At 40.2% G+C, this 17,127-nt stretch overlaps 1 protein-coding gene across 2 annotated transcripts in view; it reads left to right on the top strand.

Annotated features, from left to right (window-relative positions):
* The window catches only part of atrnl1b (attractin-like 1b), a 65,332-nt gene extending 58,936 nt beyond the window's left edge, over window positions 1–6,396 (top strand). For both annotated transcript variants that reach the window (XM_069691706.1, XM_069691705.1), the window contains exons 28-29: window positions 4,066–4,180; window positions 4,300–6,396. In XM_069691706.1, the coding sequence (XP_069547807.1) occupies window positions 4,066–4,180; window positions 4,300–4,424 (240 nt within the window). In that variant the 3' untranslated portion in view covers window positions 4,425–6,396. The remainder of the gene's footprint in view (window positions 1–4,065; window positions 4,181–4,299) is intronic.
* Window positions 6,397–17,127: the final 10,731 nt, after the last annotated feature.

Below are 17,127 nucleotides of genomic sequence, written 5' to 3'. Positions count from 1 at the left end.
TTGTTTACTATTTCCATTTATGTAGCTTCCTTTTGTCAAAATGATTTGCGTCAGGGAGTTACTGTATGTCTGTAATTGCTACATTTGTATATATGAAAACACCATATTGGAATAGCTTTTTTCAGCTTCTAAAATTTTTTTTGATGGGTTTTCGGAAGAAAAAAAAAATCAAATCCACCTTCCAAATGCGTTAATATATCCAGCATATTGGACCACATACAGCTCCATTACATGCCTTGGCACCAGCTGAAGGTGAACCATATGAAACAAACCTAATTCTCTTTTGGAAAGGTTAATTGGTCAGCATCTGGCACCACTTAGCGATTGAAAATATTTGTTGATGTCAAAGAGGACACCGACGCCGTGGTTCGTATCTGTTTCCCCAGCTCTGTTTGTACTCATTTACTGATTTCATGCAGTAACACTAAGAAGCTCGGGGAAATGATTTGAATATCACAATAACGTTTGTAATTGATACGATCCGTGCAGAGAACGAAACACAGAAGGGCTGCAGCGTCAGGAGTGACCCCTCACACCAGTTCCATCACGGGAGAACATTTAAGACGTCCTTCTCGGACTTTATCGTCAGCACTGATCTCACTGCATTAGTTAGTAGCATCTCTCCGTCGCTGCTTTGCAGACCCTCCAGCTGGTCTGAGAGGGACAATTATAACAGCCTTTGTGCCAGTTTCTTCCATTTGGTTGGTTTAAACCCCCAAGACGGACATTGCCTTCAGTGACCGAGATGTCAGCAGCTGTTGGACAGAGGGCCATTCGGATCCCCGACACTGCAGACCTAGATGTCTCCATTCACTACGGCCGGCTTTCAACATATGGAACCACTAACGAACAGCCAGTGTGATGGATGACACCTGTCAGCGGGGGAAAGGAAAGCAGATACGTTGTGTGAAGAGCGTTTGTGTGTTTCCACGTGTGTGCATGTTTATGGGCTTGGATGGTTTTGAATGACCGTAATACAGTTAATTACAAAAGTTTGAACATTGGCGTGACGGCAAGTAGTTCACTTTAGTTCAAAAGTGCAAGAAAGAATAAAAAGAAAACAGTTAAGCATACCTGTTCATGCTCTCATTTATTGTCATTTTTTTGATTGACTCCCATGTATATTCATACTGCTACTAATTCTTTACATATACTGATTTTAATAATAGAATAACAGTATCAACTTCTTCTGTGTTGTGTAAATTAACCATATGTGCGGCGCAGCATGACTGTAATAGGTCAGTGTAAACCAAACCCAACAGTCAAACCTGAGCTCAAAGTGGTAATATATATATAAATATGTATAAATATGTATATTTATTTTGTCCAGTCAAAGGTTCAGTGTTTACAGTTGGTTTGGCAGTTCAGAGAGTTGAGTCAAATGATATGCAGGGAGCAGGTTAAACACAGTACATGGTACGTGGGAGAGCTGATGTTAAGAGCTTTGGACTGGATAATGGTGTAAATAAGGAAGCGTAAACGGATTTGAAGGATTGATCCTGACACCAGGTAGAGCCCGCACTCATGCTCTGCATTGCACCAGTGTTGGCACAGGGTTCCAAGTGTAGCAAAGAAAGGTAAAACGGAGTCCAACAGCTTGTCTGGTGTACATGGTGGGAAAATGAACGTTGGTCTGCAAAGTAACTGTGTAAAAAGCAAGTGGCACAAAGAGGAATTAAAAAAACAAAAACAAAAAACTTTTCTTTTTTTTTTTTTTTTTACACAGCAGCTTTCTTCCCTTAACAAGACCAAAGAAGTCCACAGGCCTTGATAGCTTGTGTGAGGTTGTAGTCGGGCCCAGCAGTGTTTTGAGCTCGTTGCTAACACATCTTAGGTCAGCGTGTTAGCTGGTGATTATATGCCAATCACCACCGCGCACGAATAGTCCCAAAGTGCTCAACCGACGTTGTTATCTCCAAAGCCACGTGGCTTGCGCGGCAAAAAAAAAAGAAGCATTTGCATTGTATTTAAATTAAATATTAATATTATTATTATTATTATTATTATTATCATCATCATCAACACGGGTTCAATTATCAACCCTTGTCTGTACGGAGCTATTCATCAGCAAAATCACTTGAATTGCCATGACATGGCTCGGCAGTTTAATTGCCCTTCTGTTTGCGGCAGATGTAATATGAGATGCACGAGAATATTGCGTTCTGCCCTGCTTGGGTGACGTAACAATGCACATAAACAATCTGTAGGTCTCCAGTCATGCGACAGTGCAGAAACTCGTCCGACGCGTACAGAAGGATTCTTCTCGAACGATTAAAAATGTGAATTTGTCTTGTCACTTTGAATGCACCTCCTACTTTGGGCTTCAGTCGATGCTTCACCTTTCTCCTGCCCTCCCGTCTTTCGGTATTAGTTCCAGCTGATTAGCAGCACCGGGGCCAATGTTGGCAGCGTTCATAACCTTGGATAATTATTGGAATTCTACTAAGAGGGCTCTCTTTTGAAGAAGAACAAAAGAACAAGTCTAGTGTCTTTTCAAACCAACATTAAGTAGCATAGGTGTCAAAAGTTTGGTCTATTTTTTTTATTTTTTTTTACATCAAATGGTGACACATGATTGGTTCAGACTTTTATTCTTTTGACTACTGAGCTAGTTTCTTTTTAAGCCAACTAATAATTAACTTCACCTCCAGGATTTGACCCCCGTATGTAGGAAAACTTAATCGGTAAGACATTTGCTGTACAGTTTGCCCTAAAAAGAGCGTCTGCGCTTTTTTCCCGGCTTTTTTTTTTTTTTTTTTTTTTTTTAGTGTCAGTTAACCAGTAAGATGAAGATTTAGATTTATGCATTCGATTATAAAATGTAACCGCTTGTATTAAGGCGGGCCTCGGCTGAACGCTGGTCTGCGTACTCGCCACCGTTGGCAGCGTTAGGTTACAGAATCTTCAGCACGCGAGACGGTGAATTTTTACATTCCCCCCCTCCGGCCGTGCTCTTTTCGTTGGGTACCAGTTGTTTCGTTCAGCTGAACATTTCACCTAAAATTCTCGTCTTCTTATCCTTTTGTTGTTGTTGTTGTTGTCGTCAAGTACATCATTTTAAAGATCTTTTTTTTTTTAACAGTGCTCAGCTGCCTTCCTGGTTATAATTACAAAGCCCCGCGGATACGACAACGCCTTCAATGTCGCCGAGCAACTGGAAAAATATTGTAGTCGTGAACTATGGCATTTCAGATGGCAAACTTAATTGGCATTTACATGGAAAAATTACACTGCGCGCTTCAAAGGAAACAAGACTGCTTTTGCTTTTAAGGAAAGGACTCGGAGAGCGGCTTAAACTACTTCACATCACACCGAGTGTCTTTTTCATTCTGCAGCTTAGACAGATCCGTATGCATGACGCGCCCCGTATCTCATGTACTTCCTGAATAGAGAATGTAAAGTTTTTTTTTAAGAGTCAATGCTTGTTTAAAATGCATAAAATATTATCAGTGTTTTGTCTCTCTGTTGGGTGAAATGTACAACGAATTTCGGTGAAGGACAAATTACCGCATCCCACTGTGAATTTTTTTTCATGTTTTAATGCATATGCGGACCCAGTTTTTTTTTTTTTTTTTTTCTTTTCTACCGTTTTCCCTCTGCTGCCTTTTTCATCTCTATTTTTAATTCAGCCACACAAGAGAGAGAGGGGGAAAAAAAGACAATTCTATTCAGACAGGTTATTATTGCACAATTTCTAGCCTCTCATCCAAAACATGCTGTGAAACCCTTGACGTTCATTATCAGGGTGACATGTTTTTCACGGTCAAGACGAGCAGTTTTGGCTTTTATGTCCAATGGGAGGTCATTGTCTCGTCATGAAGATGGTCTGACAGGGACACGAGCGTTTCTGTTGTGTGACCAATCAAACCACTCGTCTCAGGAGAGTGTCTCATCTTAGATGCAGCAGCTCCAGCAGCTAATACAAGCGACTTTTGGGCTGCTGGTCCCATAAACGAAAATCCAACCCTTACAAATAAACAACTACATTTGACAAGTTTGACTTTCTTTCGTAGTAGTCCTGAAAATGTGGTTAATAGCGGTGTTGTTGTTTTTGTTTTTCCTCAGGGTGCACCTAAACCTGTTGCGATGGAGCCGTGTTCAGGAGGGAAAGCTGCTGTATTGACCGTCCTCGTGCGTCTACCCTCTGGGCCTTCAGGCCTACCTCCACCAGGACAGTCAGGTAACAACACAAGCTGCAACCAATATCTATTTGTTGTTTCGACTGAACAGAAGATCGCGTGGAAATTGCCCGTGTTTCACCACCTTTACGTTTTTCTTTCTTTTTCCTCCCTTCTTCAGGACTCATTGTTGCCAGTGCGCTTATAGACATTTCACAGCAGAAACCAACAGATTTTAAGGACAAGTCCCAGGGTTTAAAGAACCGAAAAGCCCTTCCTCCGGCACACCAAGGGACCTGCGTCTGAGTCTCAACCGCTCGGCCCATTGGGTCCCTTTTTTTTTTTTTACGCCACCCGAGGTCACGTATTGTTCCAACGGTCCCAGTCGGACGCCTTTCCAGAGACACAACATGACTACACGTAGAAGATTTCATTCGGCTGCTACCACTGAAGTTTTCATGTTCCAACAGCACAACCTTTGTTACCTTTCCTGCCCCTTTTTTTGCTCTCTTCTGCAAATGTCAACCTCAGAAAGCCTCCTTTAACTTCTGAAACAACCTACCGGGTCCTCATTTGCAGCGATCGTGGCGAGGCTTAATATCTGCATCAAGCGGACACCTGCCAAATCAGTGCCATCAGTGACAGATTACTGAGGAGGATCCGGACCTGCTGAAGCTTCAGTCGTAAACACTTTGCGACACCATCCATTTGTTCAGCAGTACAGAGAAGCAAAGGTGTCTGTACATTAGGTTAAATCAAAGTTAACTGGTTTCCTTCTCGCCATGTTAGAAACCCAGCCGACGATTGAAAATGACTGCTAGATATCCAGTTTGTGCTGCCTCTACGGTTTTCGACCTTCTTTTGCTTGGCAACAAGTGGTACTCTATGGTGCTAAAGCCTTTATTTTTTTATGGCAAGGCCGACTCGGCCTTCGCTGTACGGACTTAAATTCATTATGCCTTTTTTTGTGGGGCGGGAGGGAGGAGCTACGCGCTACACCGGGACTCGACTCGACATCCCACAACCGCACGGTAGTGTTTTCAAAAGTAGAGTATTTTGTCAATTACCATCTTGTACATATTTATCATCCACCCAACTGAAGCTAAAGTCTGTATTCTCCGTGGAATACGTGTACAAATGCTGCAGAGACATTACCGCGATCACCACCAGTGGCGTGTGGGTGAAGACCGCAGAGTGGAGGAGGCACGAACAAAACCATCCATCATCAAAGTTAAAAGCATGGAAATCTCCGAATCTTACGAAAAAGTTAGACGCATTTTTATTAGCAAACTGCAAGTGTCATTTGTTGTACAAATTCTGATCTTTTTCAGCGTGGCCACTGTCAAATAAGTAACGCAAGGAAAAAACAACAAAAAAGTTCTGGGTGATTCTGTACCGTAGTTTGTAATTTTATCAGTTTGCTGTGCAAGTTGAACATCGGGCTTTTTGAACTCGCCCATGACTTGATGTGGCGGGTGGATTTCATTCAAGGAAGGAGACGTCCACTTGATAGAATTCGACCAGGGACATCATGTTCCCCTGGCTCTTTACTGGTTTGTTTTATAAGGTTGTGTCTTCTTTTTTTTTGAATTGTCATCCGAAAGAAGCTATGACTTGATTTCTGTTACTACGTTACCTTTTTATAATGGCCTTGGCTTTCCCTGAACTCTTGAGGAAGGGGACATGTTCACCTGCAGAATTTTCCAAACGCTGTTGAGCATTTTTAGCCCCGCCTCCACCTCTGCCCTGAGCTGTACAGTGTCTTGTTGGAACAAATGTGAGTCTTTGTCACTTGAGATTTCTTGTGTTTTGTCGGGTTTTTATGACAGACTGGCGAAAGATTATCGTTTATTTTAGGCCTCGTCACCTGACACTATTATATCTATGATGAATTGTCTTTTGCTACACTTGTGAAAAGAGCATTTCTGTTAATAATTTGTTTTGATATTTAACAGATTCCTGTGTAATAGCGCATTTAACTTGATTTTATCGTTGACTTCAATCATTTGTTTTTGAATTGTGCATCTTTGAGGACTGTATGGGCATTGTCTTGCTTTTTTGTTGCAAAATAGTCATTTCGATGCATTTCATGAGGATGGTATGCCAGCTAATGTGTTTTTACTTTGTGTTTGTAGAGTAATCCGATAACGGTGTCATTACACAGGAATCAGGGTCTCGCTGTACCGTGAAAAAGATGAGAAACTGCATATCTTCAGTGTATTTTAAAGATGGATAACATGCCAGAAAATAAAATGAAAAAAAAAACAACAAAAAAAAACAGACCTGAAAATCTTTTGTGCAGTGGAGTCTTTTCTTACACATGACTAATTGTACAGGCGGAGAATTTTGCGGTGCAGTATGGCCGTTCTTCTGCTTCTGTCTGTCTGCTCACGGCTCGCTGCCTCTGAAGCTTAAACCTCCCATTTGTAATTGCCTTCTGATGGTCACTATTCAGCACGGGGTGATTGCCTCGGCCAAAGATAAGTGTTCCCTTTTGAAAGCGATTGAGAGAGAGAAAAAAAAAAAATACAAATCTCAAAACTAAGCCTTGATGGATTGTTTGTCAGCGCGAGATCATTTTTACAGTGAAAGATGCTAAAAAGATATATTCTACAGTGTTATTTATACATATGATAAACTGCCTTTTTGAAAGTTGTACTATCTGAATGTAATATGAAATAGTTTCTTGGTGCTTTCATAACTTTTCTTTAGTTAAGGGCATTAATCTAAACAGCCTTATTATACACTGACTCCCAAGTCAAAGACAAAATTACAATATACTCTATTAAGCGATTAAAGCATTTTCTAAATGGATGTGGAATAAAGCAACGTTGTTAAAAGGCAAAAGGGTCACATTAACTTTTGGATTGTAACTTCAAATTGTACTTGTATAAATTTGCATATATATTTTCTTTAAAAAAAATTAAAAAAAGGGGCATTGCAGACATTTCAATGAGCCATCTTTCTAAGTGGTTTATCATCTAATCTGTGTTGTAATAGTTCTGATAAGAGGCAGAACAAAAAAGATGATATGCTGACACACTTGGCAGTTTTACATATTCAGCAGGGACTCTGCCAGATCGAACAGAGATTCAATCAAATTCGGAAAAAGTAGACATAAAACCGAATTATGCTGTAAAACCTTTAAAACTGTAGACGAGACATCAAACCGAGGCGGTGGAATTTTCAAACGTTTGAATGTCACCTGGAAGGTGCACCATACGAAGAGGAGCACACCGCATTACTCTCTTCTAAAGTTCAGCCCGTATTAAGAGGTTTGTCCTTCACTGTGCTAACACCTTTTAAGAATGCGTATGCTCCCTCTTCGCTGTCAATGACGTGCATTTGAACAAGGATGTAAAGAAAAGCGAAGCAGCCTGCCAAAGTGCTACTCTGGATAATCCTCACTTCTGCTCAACAGGGTACTTATCGGCTGCAGGCGCTCTTGAGGAAAAGCTACTCGTCCCCGAAAGGACTGTTCACCATGCGGATATATTGAAACCCTGCGGATGGCAAGAGCCTGATTAGCCCGTTTAGTGCTACTGTACAGTATATATGAAGGGCACATGTTAATGTTACAGATTTTACACAACGTCCCTTTCAGACCGGCACTTTGTGTGGAGTTGCATCCTGCTTTACTCCGTGTTATTTTCAATTCTATCAGGTGCCAAGACTGCACTTTGAGCAGAGGGCTGTTTTGACCTGAATTTGTCTGTTAAACCTAAATCTACAAGTCATGTGTGCACCTTCAGCACAGGGAGGTGATCTGGAGGTGACAGGTGTTCTTACAGGTCCATTGTGCTTTGCAATTTTGTGCCACTTGCGGCCGCCAGTTGAACATGCGAGGGGCTGTATGACAACCACAGAGCCCGCTAGCCCCGGCCTTTTCTTTTTTTTGTGATGTTGACAATAGACATGATGAAACATCTTAAAAACTTTTTTTTTTTTTTAAAGTACATTTGTGCTTCAGTCAAGTGGAAGGGATCACAATTCAGGATACACGAATAAATCCCAAACGTGAACTGTATGTGGCAAGGCAAGTTTATTTTTCTACTGTTTCACTAATCAGACACAGGCCATTCCGAGTACTTTACAAAGGTACAAAAATACATTAAAATATTTTAAAAAATGATATGGTAAGACAACAAAAATGAGAAAAACACATTAGTTCTAAGTGCTAAACGTAACTACATTAAGAAGAAGATATTAGGAAGAAATAAAAAATGTTATTTAAAAGGCAAAACAAGCCATTCAAAGTTTCATTGAGACATTTAAGTGCAAGGCATTAAAATTGCAGTCACATTTTCTTTCATAAAAATAAATTGCATGTAGGTGGATACAAGATCTTTAGAATTAGGCTTTATGCCACACTGATGTGGCATCAGGCAGGCCTATTTATGATAAACACTGGCCACTAAACAAACAGTAAATTATAATAAAAACAAGGACGTAAATATTATGAAATACTTTTTCTCTGAGGTTTGTATGCCTTTTTTGTGCAGCGTTTCTGTATGATGTCGTTTTCTATCTATTCAATGACCGTCAGAAGAAAGCAACATTATATTCCATATAAGTAGTGCAAAAAAACCCCACAAAAGATAAGTAATTGTGTTTAAAAAGAAAAAAAAAAGAGTGGAGAACATTTTGGGGAAAGTTTTTACAGAATTTCACCCATTTCTTATGAAAGCATGGAGTGCTGACAACCCGAAGCTCAAAAATCAGGGAATAACAAACTGTAAAAAAGAATTTGCGAACACTGATCATTGATTCGTGAACTGGTTGAGATCGTGAGAACTTTCCACATGACAGACGTGCTATTTTTGGTGCTTATCCGTTACTGTAGGTCATAAATGCCCTCGTTCCATTTTGGATCGTGTGACGATAAACCCAAATTCGAAATCAGGTTGCATGGATCTCCAAAGAGTGAAGAGATTCAAACAAAATGTTCATCCCAGCACTTTTGAGCTGCACTGACGAAGAGCTGACGGAAGCTTTCCAACAAATATCTGAAGCAGTACACCACGCAGCATACATCGTCCACATTTGTCTCGACAAGGTTTTAAGTTTCAGCATAGAAACAAACTTTCTAAATGTCCTTGTATCTGCTTCCACATAGCAAAACATGCTCATTTTCCGGATTCTGTAAACTGCTAAAGTGCTCATTTCTGCATGCGATCACCAGGGCCGGCTAATTGGCTCGGCATCTGAAAAAGATCCAGGAAGGCACTAAAAACGAAGGGCTTTTGACCAAACAGGCTGGCGGCTGGTCCAGTGTGTGACTGGCTGTTATTTTTCAAAATGACAGTTAAGTGAACAGAGGTCGTTGCTAAGTACCGAAGAGGGATGTGCTGCAAATATTCAGAGTGACAACGCTGGCAAGCCGGTGTCCACTCTGGTCCAGCCCTGATGGGCATATTGTCTGGCTTTTACAAATATTACATTGTATTTTTATTCCACTGAACCTGTTATTTGAGGATGTTCAAAAGTCCTTTTATGACAATGCGTTTGCTTTTCTAACTTTGTTCTGGCCAGTTTGACAATTATATATGGATTTTTTTTAACTGTAATGCAGACGTGTATCAGTTTATCTTCCGGATCCCTGGGACAAAAGTCCGTTATCCGTGTCCATGCACTCAGAAACCGGCAACTGTTCGAGAGCTGGATCGATTCGTTGAGTGAATGGTTATTTGATTTACAGACAATTCATTTGCATATTTATATATTTATATAACGATCAAACTTATTTGAGTACTCTTTTCACTGGTGCCACCTTATCAGATGTGAACATTTGCTAGTTTCTGTAGGTTTTGATGATAGTAATTTCAACATATTTGGGTTGTTTTGAAACTATTACTATAATGTTTTTCAGTATTTCAGTTTAAATACACTTTTCTGAAAAATGGGAACATGATCTTGGCCCCACTAAGGAAATGAAAGAAAAATACACATATAATCGTGTACATACAATTCTACCTTAGATTCTTCTTGCTTTTTTTTTGTAATTATTACATAATCACAATCTTTATCACACTGTCAGGCATTTTGGGGCTTTTGTACCAATGTTTTCTGGATAACTCTTATACTAAGTATTTATACAACGAACACAATAAAGCAATTACAGCAATATTTTTGATTGGTCCCTTTATTTAGGTCAGAATATTATATATATATATACAGTGGGTACGGAAGGTATTCAGACCCCTTTAAATTTGTCACTTTGTTTCATTGCAGCCATTTGCTAAAATCAAAAAAGTTCATTTTATTTCTCATTAATGTACACTCAGCACCCCATCTTGACAGAAAAAAACAGAAATGTAGAAATTTGTGCAAATTTATTAAAAAAGAAAAACTGAAATATCAGATGGTCATAAGTATTCAGACCCTTTGCTCAGTATTGAGTAGAAGCACCCTTTTGAGCTAGTACAGCCATGAGTCTTCTTGGGAATGATGCAACAAGCTTTTCACACCTGGATTTGGGGATCCTCTGCCATTCTTCCTTGCAGATCCTCTCCAGTTCCGTCAGGTTGGATGGTGAACGTTGGTGGACAGCCATTTTCAGGTCTCTCCAGAGATGCTCAATTGGGTTTAGGTCAGGGCTCTGGCTGGGCCAGTCAAGAATGGTCACACAGTTGTTCCGAAGCCACTCCTTTGTTATTTTAGCTGTGTGCTTAGGGTCATTGTCTTGTTGGAAGGTGAACCTTCGGCCCAGTCTGAGGTCCAGAGCACTCTGGAAGAGGTTTTCTTCCAGGATATCTCTGTACTTGGCCGCATTCATCTTTCCTTCAATTGCAACCAGTCGTCCTGTCCCTGCAGCTGAAAAACACCCCCATAGCATGATGCTGCCACCACCATGTTTCACTGTTGGGATTGTATTGGGCAGGTGATGAGCAGTGCCTGGTTTTCTCCACACATACCACTTAGAATTAACGCCAAAAAGTTCAATCTTGGTCTCATCAGACCAGAGAATCTTATTTCTCATAGTCTGGGAGTCCTTCATGTGTTTTTTGGCAAACTCTATGTGGGCTTTCATATGTCTTGCACTGAGGAGAGGCTTCCGTCGGGCCACTCTGCCATAAAGCCCTGACTGGTGGAGGGCTGCAGTGATAGTTGACTTTGTGGAACTTTCTCCCATCTCCCTACTGCATCTCTGGAGCTCAGCCACAGTGATCTTTGGGTTCTTCTTTACCTCTCTCACCAAGGCTCTTCTCCCACGATTGCTCAGTTTGGCTGGACGGCCAGGTCTAGGAAGAGTTCTGGTCGTCCCAAACTTCTTCCATTTAAGGATTATGGAGGCCACTGTGCTTTTAGGAACTTTGAGTGCTGCAGAAATTATTTTGTAACCTTGGCCAGATCTGTGCCTTGCCACAATTCTGTCTCTCAGCTCCTTGGACAGTTCCTTCGACCTCATGATTCTCATTTACTCTGACATGCACTGTGAGCTGTAAGGTCTTATATAGATAGGTGTGTGCCTTTCCTAATCAAGTCCAATCAGTTTAATTAAACACAGCTGGACTCCAATGAAGGAGTAGAACCATCTCAAGGAGGATCAGAAGAAATGGACAGCATGTGAGTTAAATATGAGTGTCACAGCAAAGGGTCTGAATACTTATGACCATGTGATATTTCAGTTTTTCTTTTTTAATAAATTTGCATTCACATTTCTGTTTTTTTTCTGTCAAGATGGGGTGCTGAGTGTACATTAATGAGAAATAAAATGAACTTTTTTGATTTGAGCAAATGGCTGCAATGAAACAAAGAGTGAAAAATGTAAAGGGGTCTGAATACTTTCCGTACCCACTGTATATATGTATATTTTAGGTTGAACTAGTTTCACTATTTGAAAAAAATATAAATATATTTGCCTGGCGCGTCAACAGAAACTGAATTAAAGTGAACTATTTATCTGCTCAATGCCATGACTACCTGAATCCCTTTCCAAATTAAGAGCCCTCATTTACACCAGCCATACTCCTCTGTGTGACATCTTGTTGTATTTACATAAAAGGTGGCACTTAACTTCCCCTTCTCTTCGTGGCACCTTGACTAATAAGATAGCAGCTGTAAAAAGTTGTGCAATGAAGCTATCCACGTTTAGAAAACAGATCCTTATGGACATCGTTTGACTCCAATTTCTCCATTTCCGGTCAACGGTCGCGGCCGTCTATTGGGAGAAATGTTTGTTCGAAACTCTTCACATCTTCTGGACTCCAGTGGATGATTTTCCAGCCTGTCATTTTGTTTGAACGACATGGCGGATTAGTTTAAACTACTAAATTTGCTTTTAGTTTGTGGTGATATCTTTGATTTAATGTTTGGCTGTTCATGTCATGTGGCTGCTGTTGGTTGGTGTATTTAGGGCCCTGTTGTATTTCGTAAAAATATGTGGATATATATGTTAATATAACATGGATAGAAAACATGTTTGGGATTAAAAGTTGTGTAAATAATTTGTTTTCATCGATGTGTGTGCCCGCAGCGTGGTGGCCATTTTGAGCGTCTCGCCATGAAACTGCGAGTTGCTTTAAATCTTATGTACATGGACCGAGCTTCTCCAAACATCACAGGTATGATAACAGCCCCGCCCTGAAGACCCCTGTGTGGTAATATTCGCTCATCGTCGTAGCGCCCCCTGTTGGCCACTGGAAATGACACTTTTCATACTTTCCCATTCTACGTGGAGCTGGTTGATTCCATGAACATAAAGTCGGGTCACAATAACCTAAACATGTAGTTGATGATATATTGAGACATTCGTTCGACTTTGTCAATGGGCGTCGCCGTGACGATGCGGCAAAGTTTGATGTCTCGCCGTGACACAGGAAGTTGATGTTTAAGGTCAAGGGATGCTTGAAACCTCACGAAACGAGTGACATACGTCCAGCATGGTGAGACCATACATCTGATGTGTTTTGCGAGTCGGTGTGGTCAAACGGCTCGCCAGCGCCCCCTGCTGGAAACAGGAAACGAGACAAAAATAGCAACTTTAAGCAGGTATACGCGGTCCCTCGCGCGCTGCGCGTCGGGGAGACGGCTTCGCTTCGGGGGGACGACTTCGGGGAAGCGGCGTGCCGGAGTGCGAGGGCCCGTACATCACTGCTTGCAGTTTTAATTTGTGTTTGCTTTTGCTGCACAGGTTCTACTTGGATGTCCTCCCTACGGCATGTGGCTGCTTTATATGTTGGCTATTTATGATCAATTTCTTCACGTGGCTGAGCTCATTCTTCTTTGGCTGTTGCATTATGTTGTTTTTTTTGGACTGACAACACGGTGTAATATCAGCACTCACATTTTTGAGTATCATGAGTGTTGTGAGCTGACTTGTAGCATATTTCCCCTCTGGGTTGTTACTGTAGTTTTACTGCAGACGCTTATCTGTGGCGGGAGTTTTATCTCGTGGATTGTCTTCAGGGATGTGAACCGATTGTTGTCTTTCGCACAGCCCATACACGTATTTATTTCTGTGTAGTGCCGGCAAATCACTACAAATTGAACCCGTTTAATTCCACTGATCACAGTAGTGATCACGTGTTTCTTGAAGCTCAAAGTGTTGCTGTTTTTGGCGTAGGGCAAAAAAAAAATCAACTTTTTTTTTTAATTGAGCGATCCAGATGAATTAATTTCATGTGACTAGCGTGGGAGGTCACACGATCACTTTCTGCTTGCACCTCTGCAAGATGTCTTCTTTCTACAAAAGGAAGTAAAAAAGAAAAACATTGCCTTTTATCATATTTTGTAAATATATTATTTGAAGGGTCTACTACTGACATATTTTGAGAATTGTACTCCTGCATATATAACGGGAGTAAATGTGGTAATGGTCCCATTTAAGACGGGTTAAAACCTAATCCTCACTCACTTAACGAACATAAATTCAAAAGGGCATGCAGAGTAGGAGGAGTAAAAGGCATGTACTCTAACTGCAAGGAAACATTTGGGGTTAAACAGGTGAACATGGCCTTTGTTATGTTTACTGGATATATTTATGGACAACATGCGAGAGTAAGTAACAATACAGGACACGGCATTAACGTTGGCACTTACACTTTTTTTTATTTGAATTGAGTTGAATCTTTGCTGGTCACACAAATAATTTGACTCCAGGTCTAGTGTATCTCAATATATAATATTAATGTCTCAATGTATTATACATAGTGATTTTACTGTTCATCGGGTTGAAGGCGAGAGAGAGAGAGGGGGGGGGGGGAACCTGTCCTTGTGTCTGGTAGTTTTGTGCTCTGTAGCACCTGCTGCAGGGTAGAAATTGGAGCATATCAAGTACAGAGTGTGAAGGATGTTTTTTTTTTTTTTTCCCCTTTTTCCTGATTCCTGACTGGATGGGCACAAGTCATAATTGGTGTGCACTTATAATCCTTTCTGCAGGCTTCCTTGTCCATAGTAGTGTCTCCCTGTCCTGTTTGTTGGCAGAGCCACTCCAGATCATGATGGATGTGCAGAGAACAGTTTTGATAACAGCGGTTTTGATAACAGCGGTGTAAAAAAAAGGCGATGGGGAGCTCTTGAAGGTTGAACCTCCTGAGCTGTCACAGGAATTATACATCCTCTGCTGGGCCATTTTGATGTTCGTGTCAATGTTTTTCTCCCACATCAAGGTTCCGTAAGATTGTAGATCCCAGAAAACTGAAGGATTACACAGTCTACACAGGCTCTGTATCAAACTTAACTTTGAGGAGGACACTTATATCGCTTCCTCACATTTTCTGTTTAGTAGATGTTTAAGTATCAGGGTCACCAAGATGCCAAACATCAATGCTGTAATCTGTTCAGCGTGAAATGGCTGTCTGAACCAGCCTGCTGATATCACCAGAGACTGAAAACACAAGGTTTACACGACTCGAGTCATTAAGGTATCATGTTTCCGTTATGATTAACCACCAGCTGGCCGTGCACATCTTCTCATGAAGGACATAGCCATTTTGTCAAGGTCTCAGAGGTAACTGCTATACGCAACACTGCCTTCAAAATAAACCTGTGTTCTTGATGGATCACAGCTAATTATTGTGGGAAAAATATCCTTAAAGTTTTATGTATTGTTTAACAGAACCAATAGGAACAAGGGATATTTAAAATGACATAATGCAATACAAAGGCTGATTAGTACTTTCTTGATAAATTGGACTTAGCTCAAAAGCAGCCAATTTTTGACCAGTCCAAGACAATACCTTAGAAAATGCAGATTGCAGGTTGGACACGCAGTCCGGCAGGAGAGCCCTCAGATTCTGAACCGTTAATAGTAAATGGATGGACGTCATTGGTAATTTAATAGGAAGTGGGAGCATACTCTCTTGTGGGAGAGTCATTACTTTGATTGAGAACAGCTGGTATCATGTCGTCCACTTTCACCCTTTATGGAAATTATGTTCTCCCTGGTGATGAACTTAGTGTCATTCCACAGTTTTGTGCTGAGTATTATTCGATGACCCAGGATCTTCACTTAGTGCTTCATATCTAAAATGTTTTGAAGGCATTTTGTCATCATAGTTTCAGCACAATAATACCATATTTTTTTCAGAAAAATTACAGGTAACTCTTATCTCGCAAACAATTGATTTTCCGTTAACATAAGTGTTTGCTGAAGGGAAGACCCATTTTATTGCACACTGTAGCCCCAAATTCATTCTCTTTTCAGAAGCTAATTTGGAAGTTATAGAAGATTGGCAACAATTTACATCTTCATTAATAATCATAGTAAATGATTTACTTTTATGAGGAAATATTATTGGCAACTTTAAGCGTGTTGAGCTGAAACCTTATTTAGTCTGCACTTGTGCAGTGCTGAAACAATGTTGCTGGAGAGGTCAAAGTTACAGTTATTAGATGCGATCCACAGCAGGCAGAGTTGCTATGATTGAGCTGTTTTATCAGTAGCTGCTTTAATCTATGCCGTGGGTGACCGTTTGGATTAAGGAGACCTGCAGTGGTTTTATAGTCTTGGTGGTAGAGGTGGGTTGTTGAAACACTATCTCCCAATCCGCAGGGCTTTATGGCAACAGAGCAGTATACCTGGAGAGCAATCATATTTATCACAGGTTTAATGACAACTATACAATTTGTCCTCAGGCTTCAGTACACTACTGTGTGTGATGAATTCTTTAAACTTTAACAGTTGAACTGTAATTTTATTCCCAAGTCTGAATGTGATGGTAGTTTTGTCAAATCTCATGAAGTACAAGAGCTCGGATATGTTGTATACAGTGCTGTGGTAGGTAGGTAGGTAGGTAGGTATATACTTTATTAATCCCCGAGGGGAATTTTTTCGCCACAGCAGCATACATACAGGAGCAATAATAGAAACAATAGAATAAAAATAATAATAGAATACAATAATATAATAGAAAAGCAATAAAATAAAAAATATAAATATAAAATATAAAATGCACAGTACATACAGTGTGGTAGTAGTGTATTGTATCTTAGTACTTTGTAGTATCTTCTTTAAGAGAGCCAATACATCAAAATGTTCACAATGACTTTTATTTTGATTAGAGTGTCATGGAAAAATTCTGAATGTGGTTTTTTTTTTTTTTTTTTTTAAAGAATGATGCCGATGATTTACAGTATATTTGTTAAAGATGTAATTGATGTAGACTTGCTGTAGTTTCTTTTTTTAAGGAATGTAACTCAAACACTTGTAAATGCAGCATTTGTTTGGACTGTTTTTTGCAGAAAATGAATACGCATGTTTTGCAGTAGTGAGTTATGGCAGCAGGATGATGTATATTGACTGAAACTACACTGCATGTGTTGATAATGAAGGACCAATGCAACAATAATAGAGGTCTATGGAACAAAGGAATAAGCTACATCAGGCTTTGTCTACACTGAAAATTAATTTATGATGAAATTAAATATCAACAGACAAATGATATGAATGAACACAGAAGACATCATTAATCCCACACACTCGTAAGCATATCATTTTTTTTTTGTTGACATGTATGGTAGTTCTTGCAGTTGGCAAATGTTTTCATAAACTCTCCTTTCAGCACTT

Source organism: Brachyistius frenatus, unplaced genomic scaffold (assembly GCF_029030835.1).
Source record: "Brachyistius frenatus isolate BFR_SWC_R1_liver_20210118 unplaced genomic scaffold, ASM2903083v1 Contig_11, whole genome shotgun sequence".
NCBI classification, from domain to species: domain Eukaryota; kingdom Metazoa; phylum Chordata; class Actinopteri; family Embiotocidae; genus Brachyistius; species Brachyistius frenatus.
This window is presented reverse-complemented; position numbering and strand designations above follow the sequence as displayed.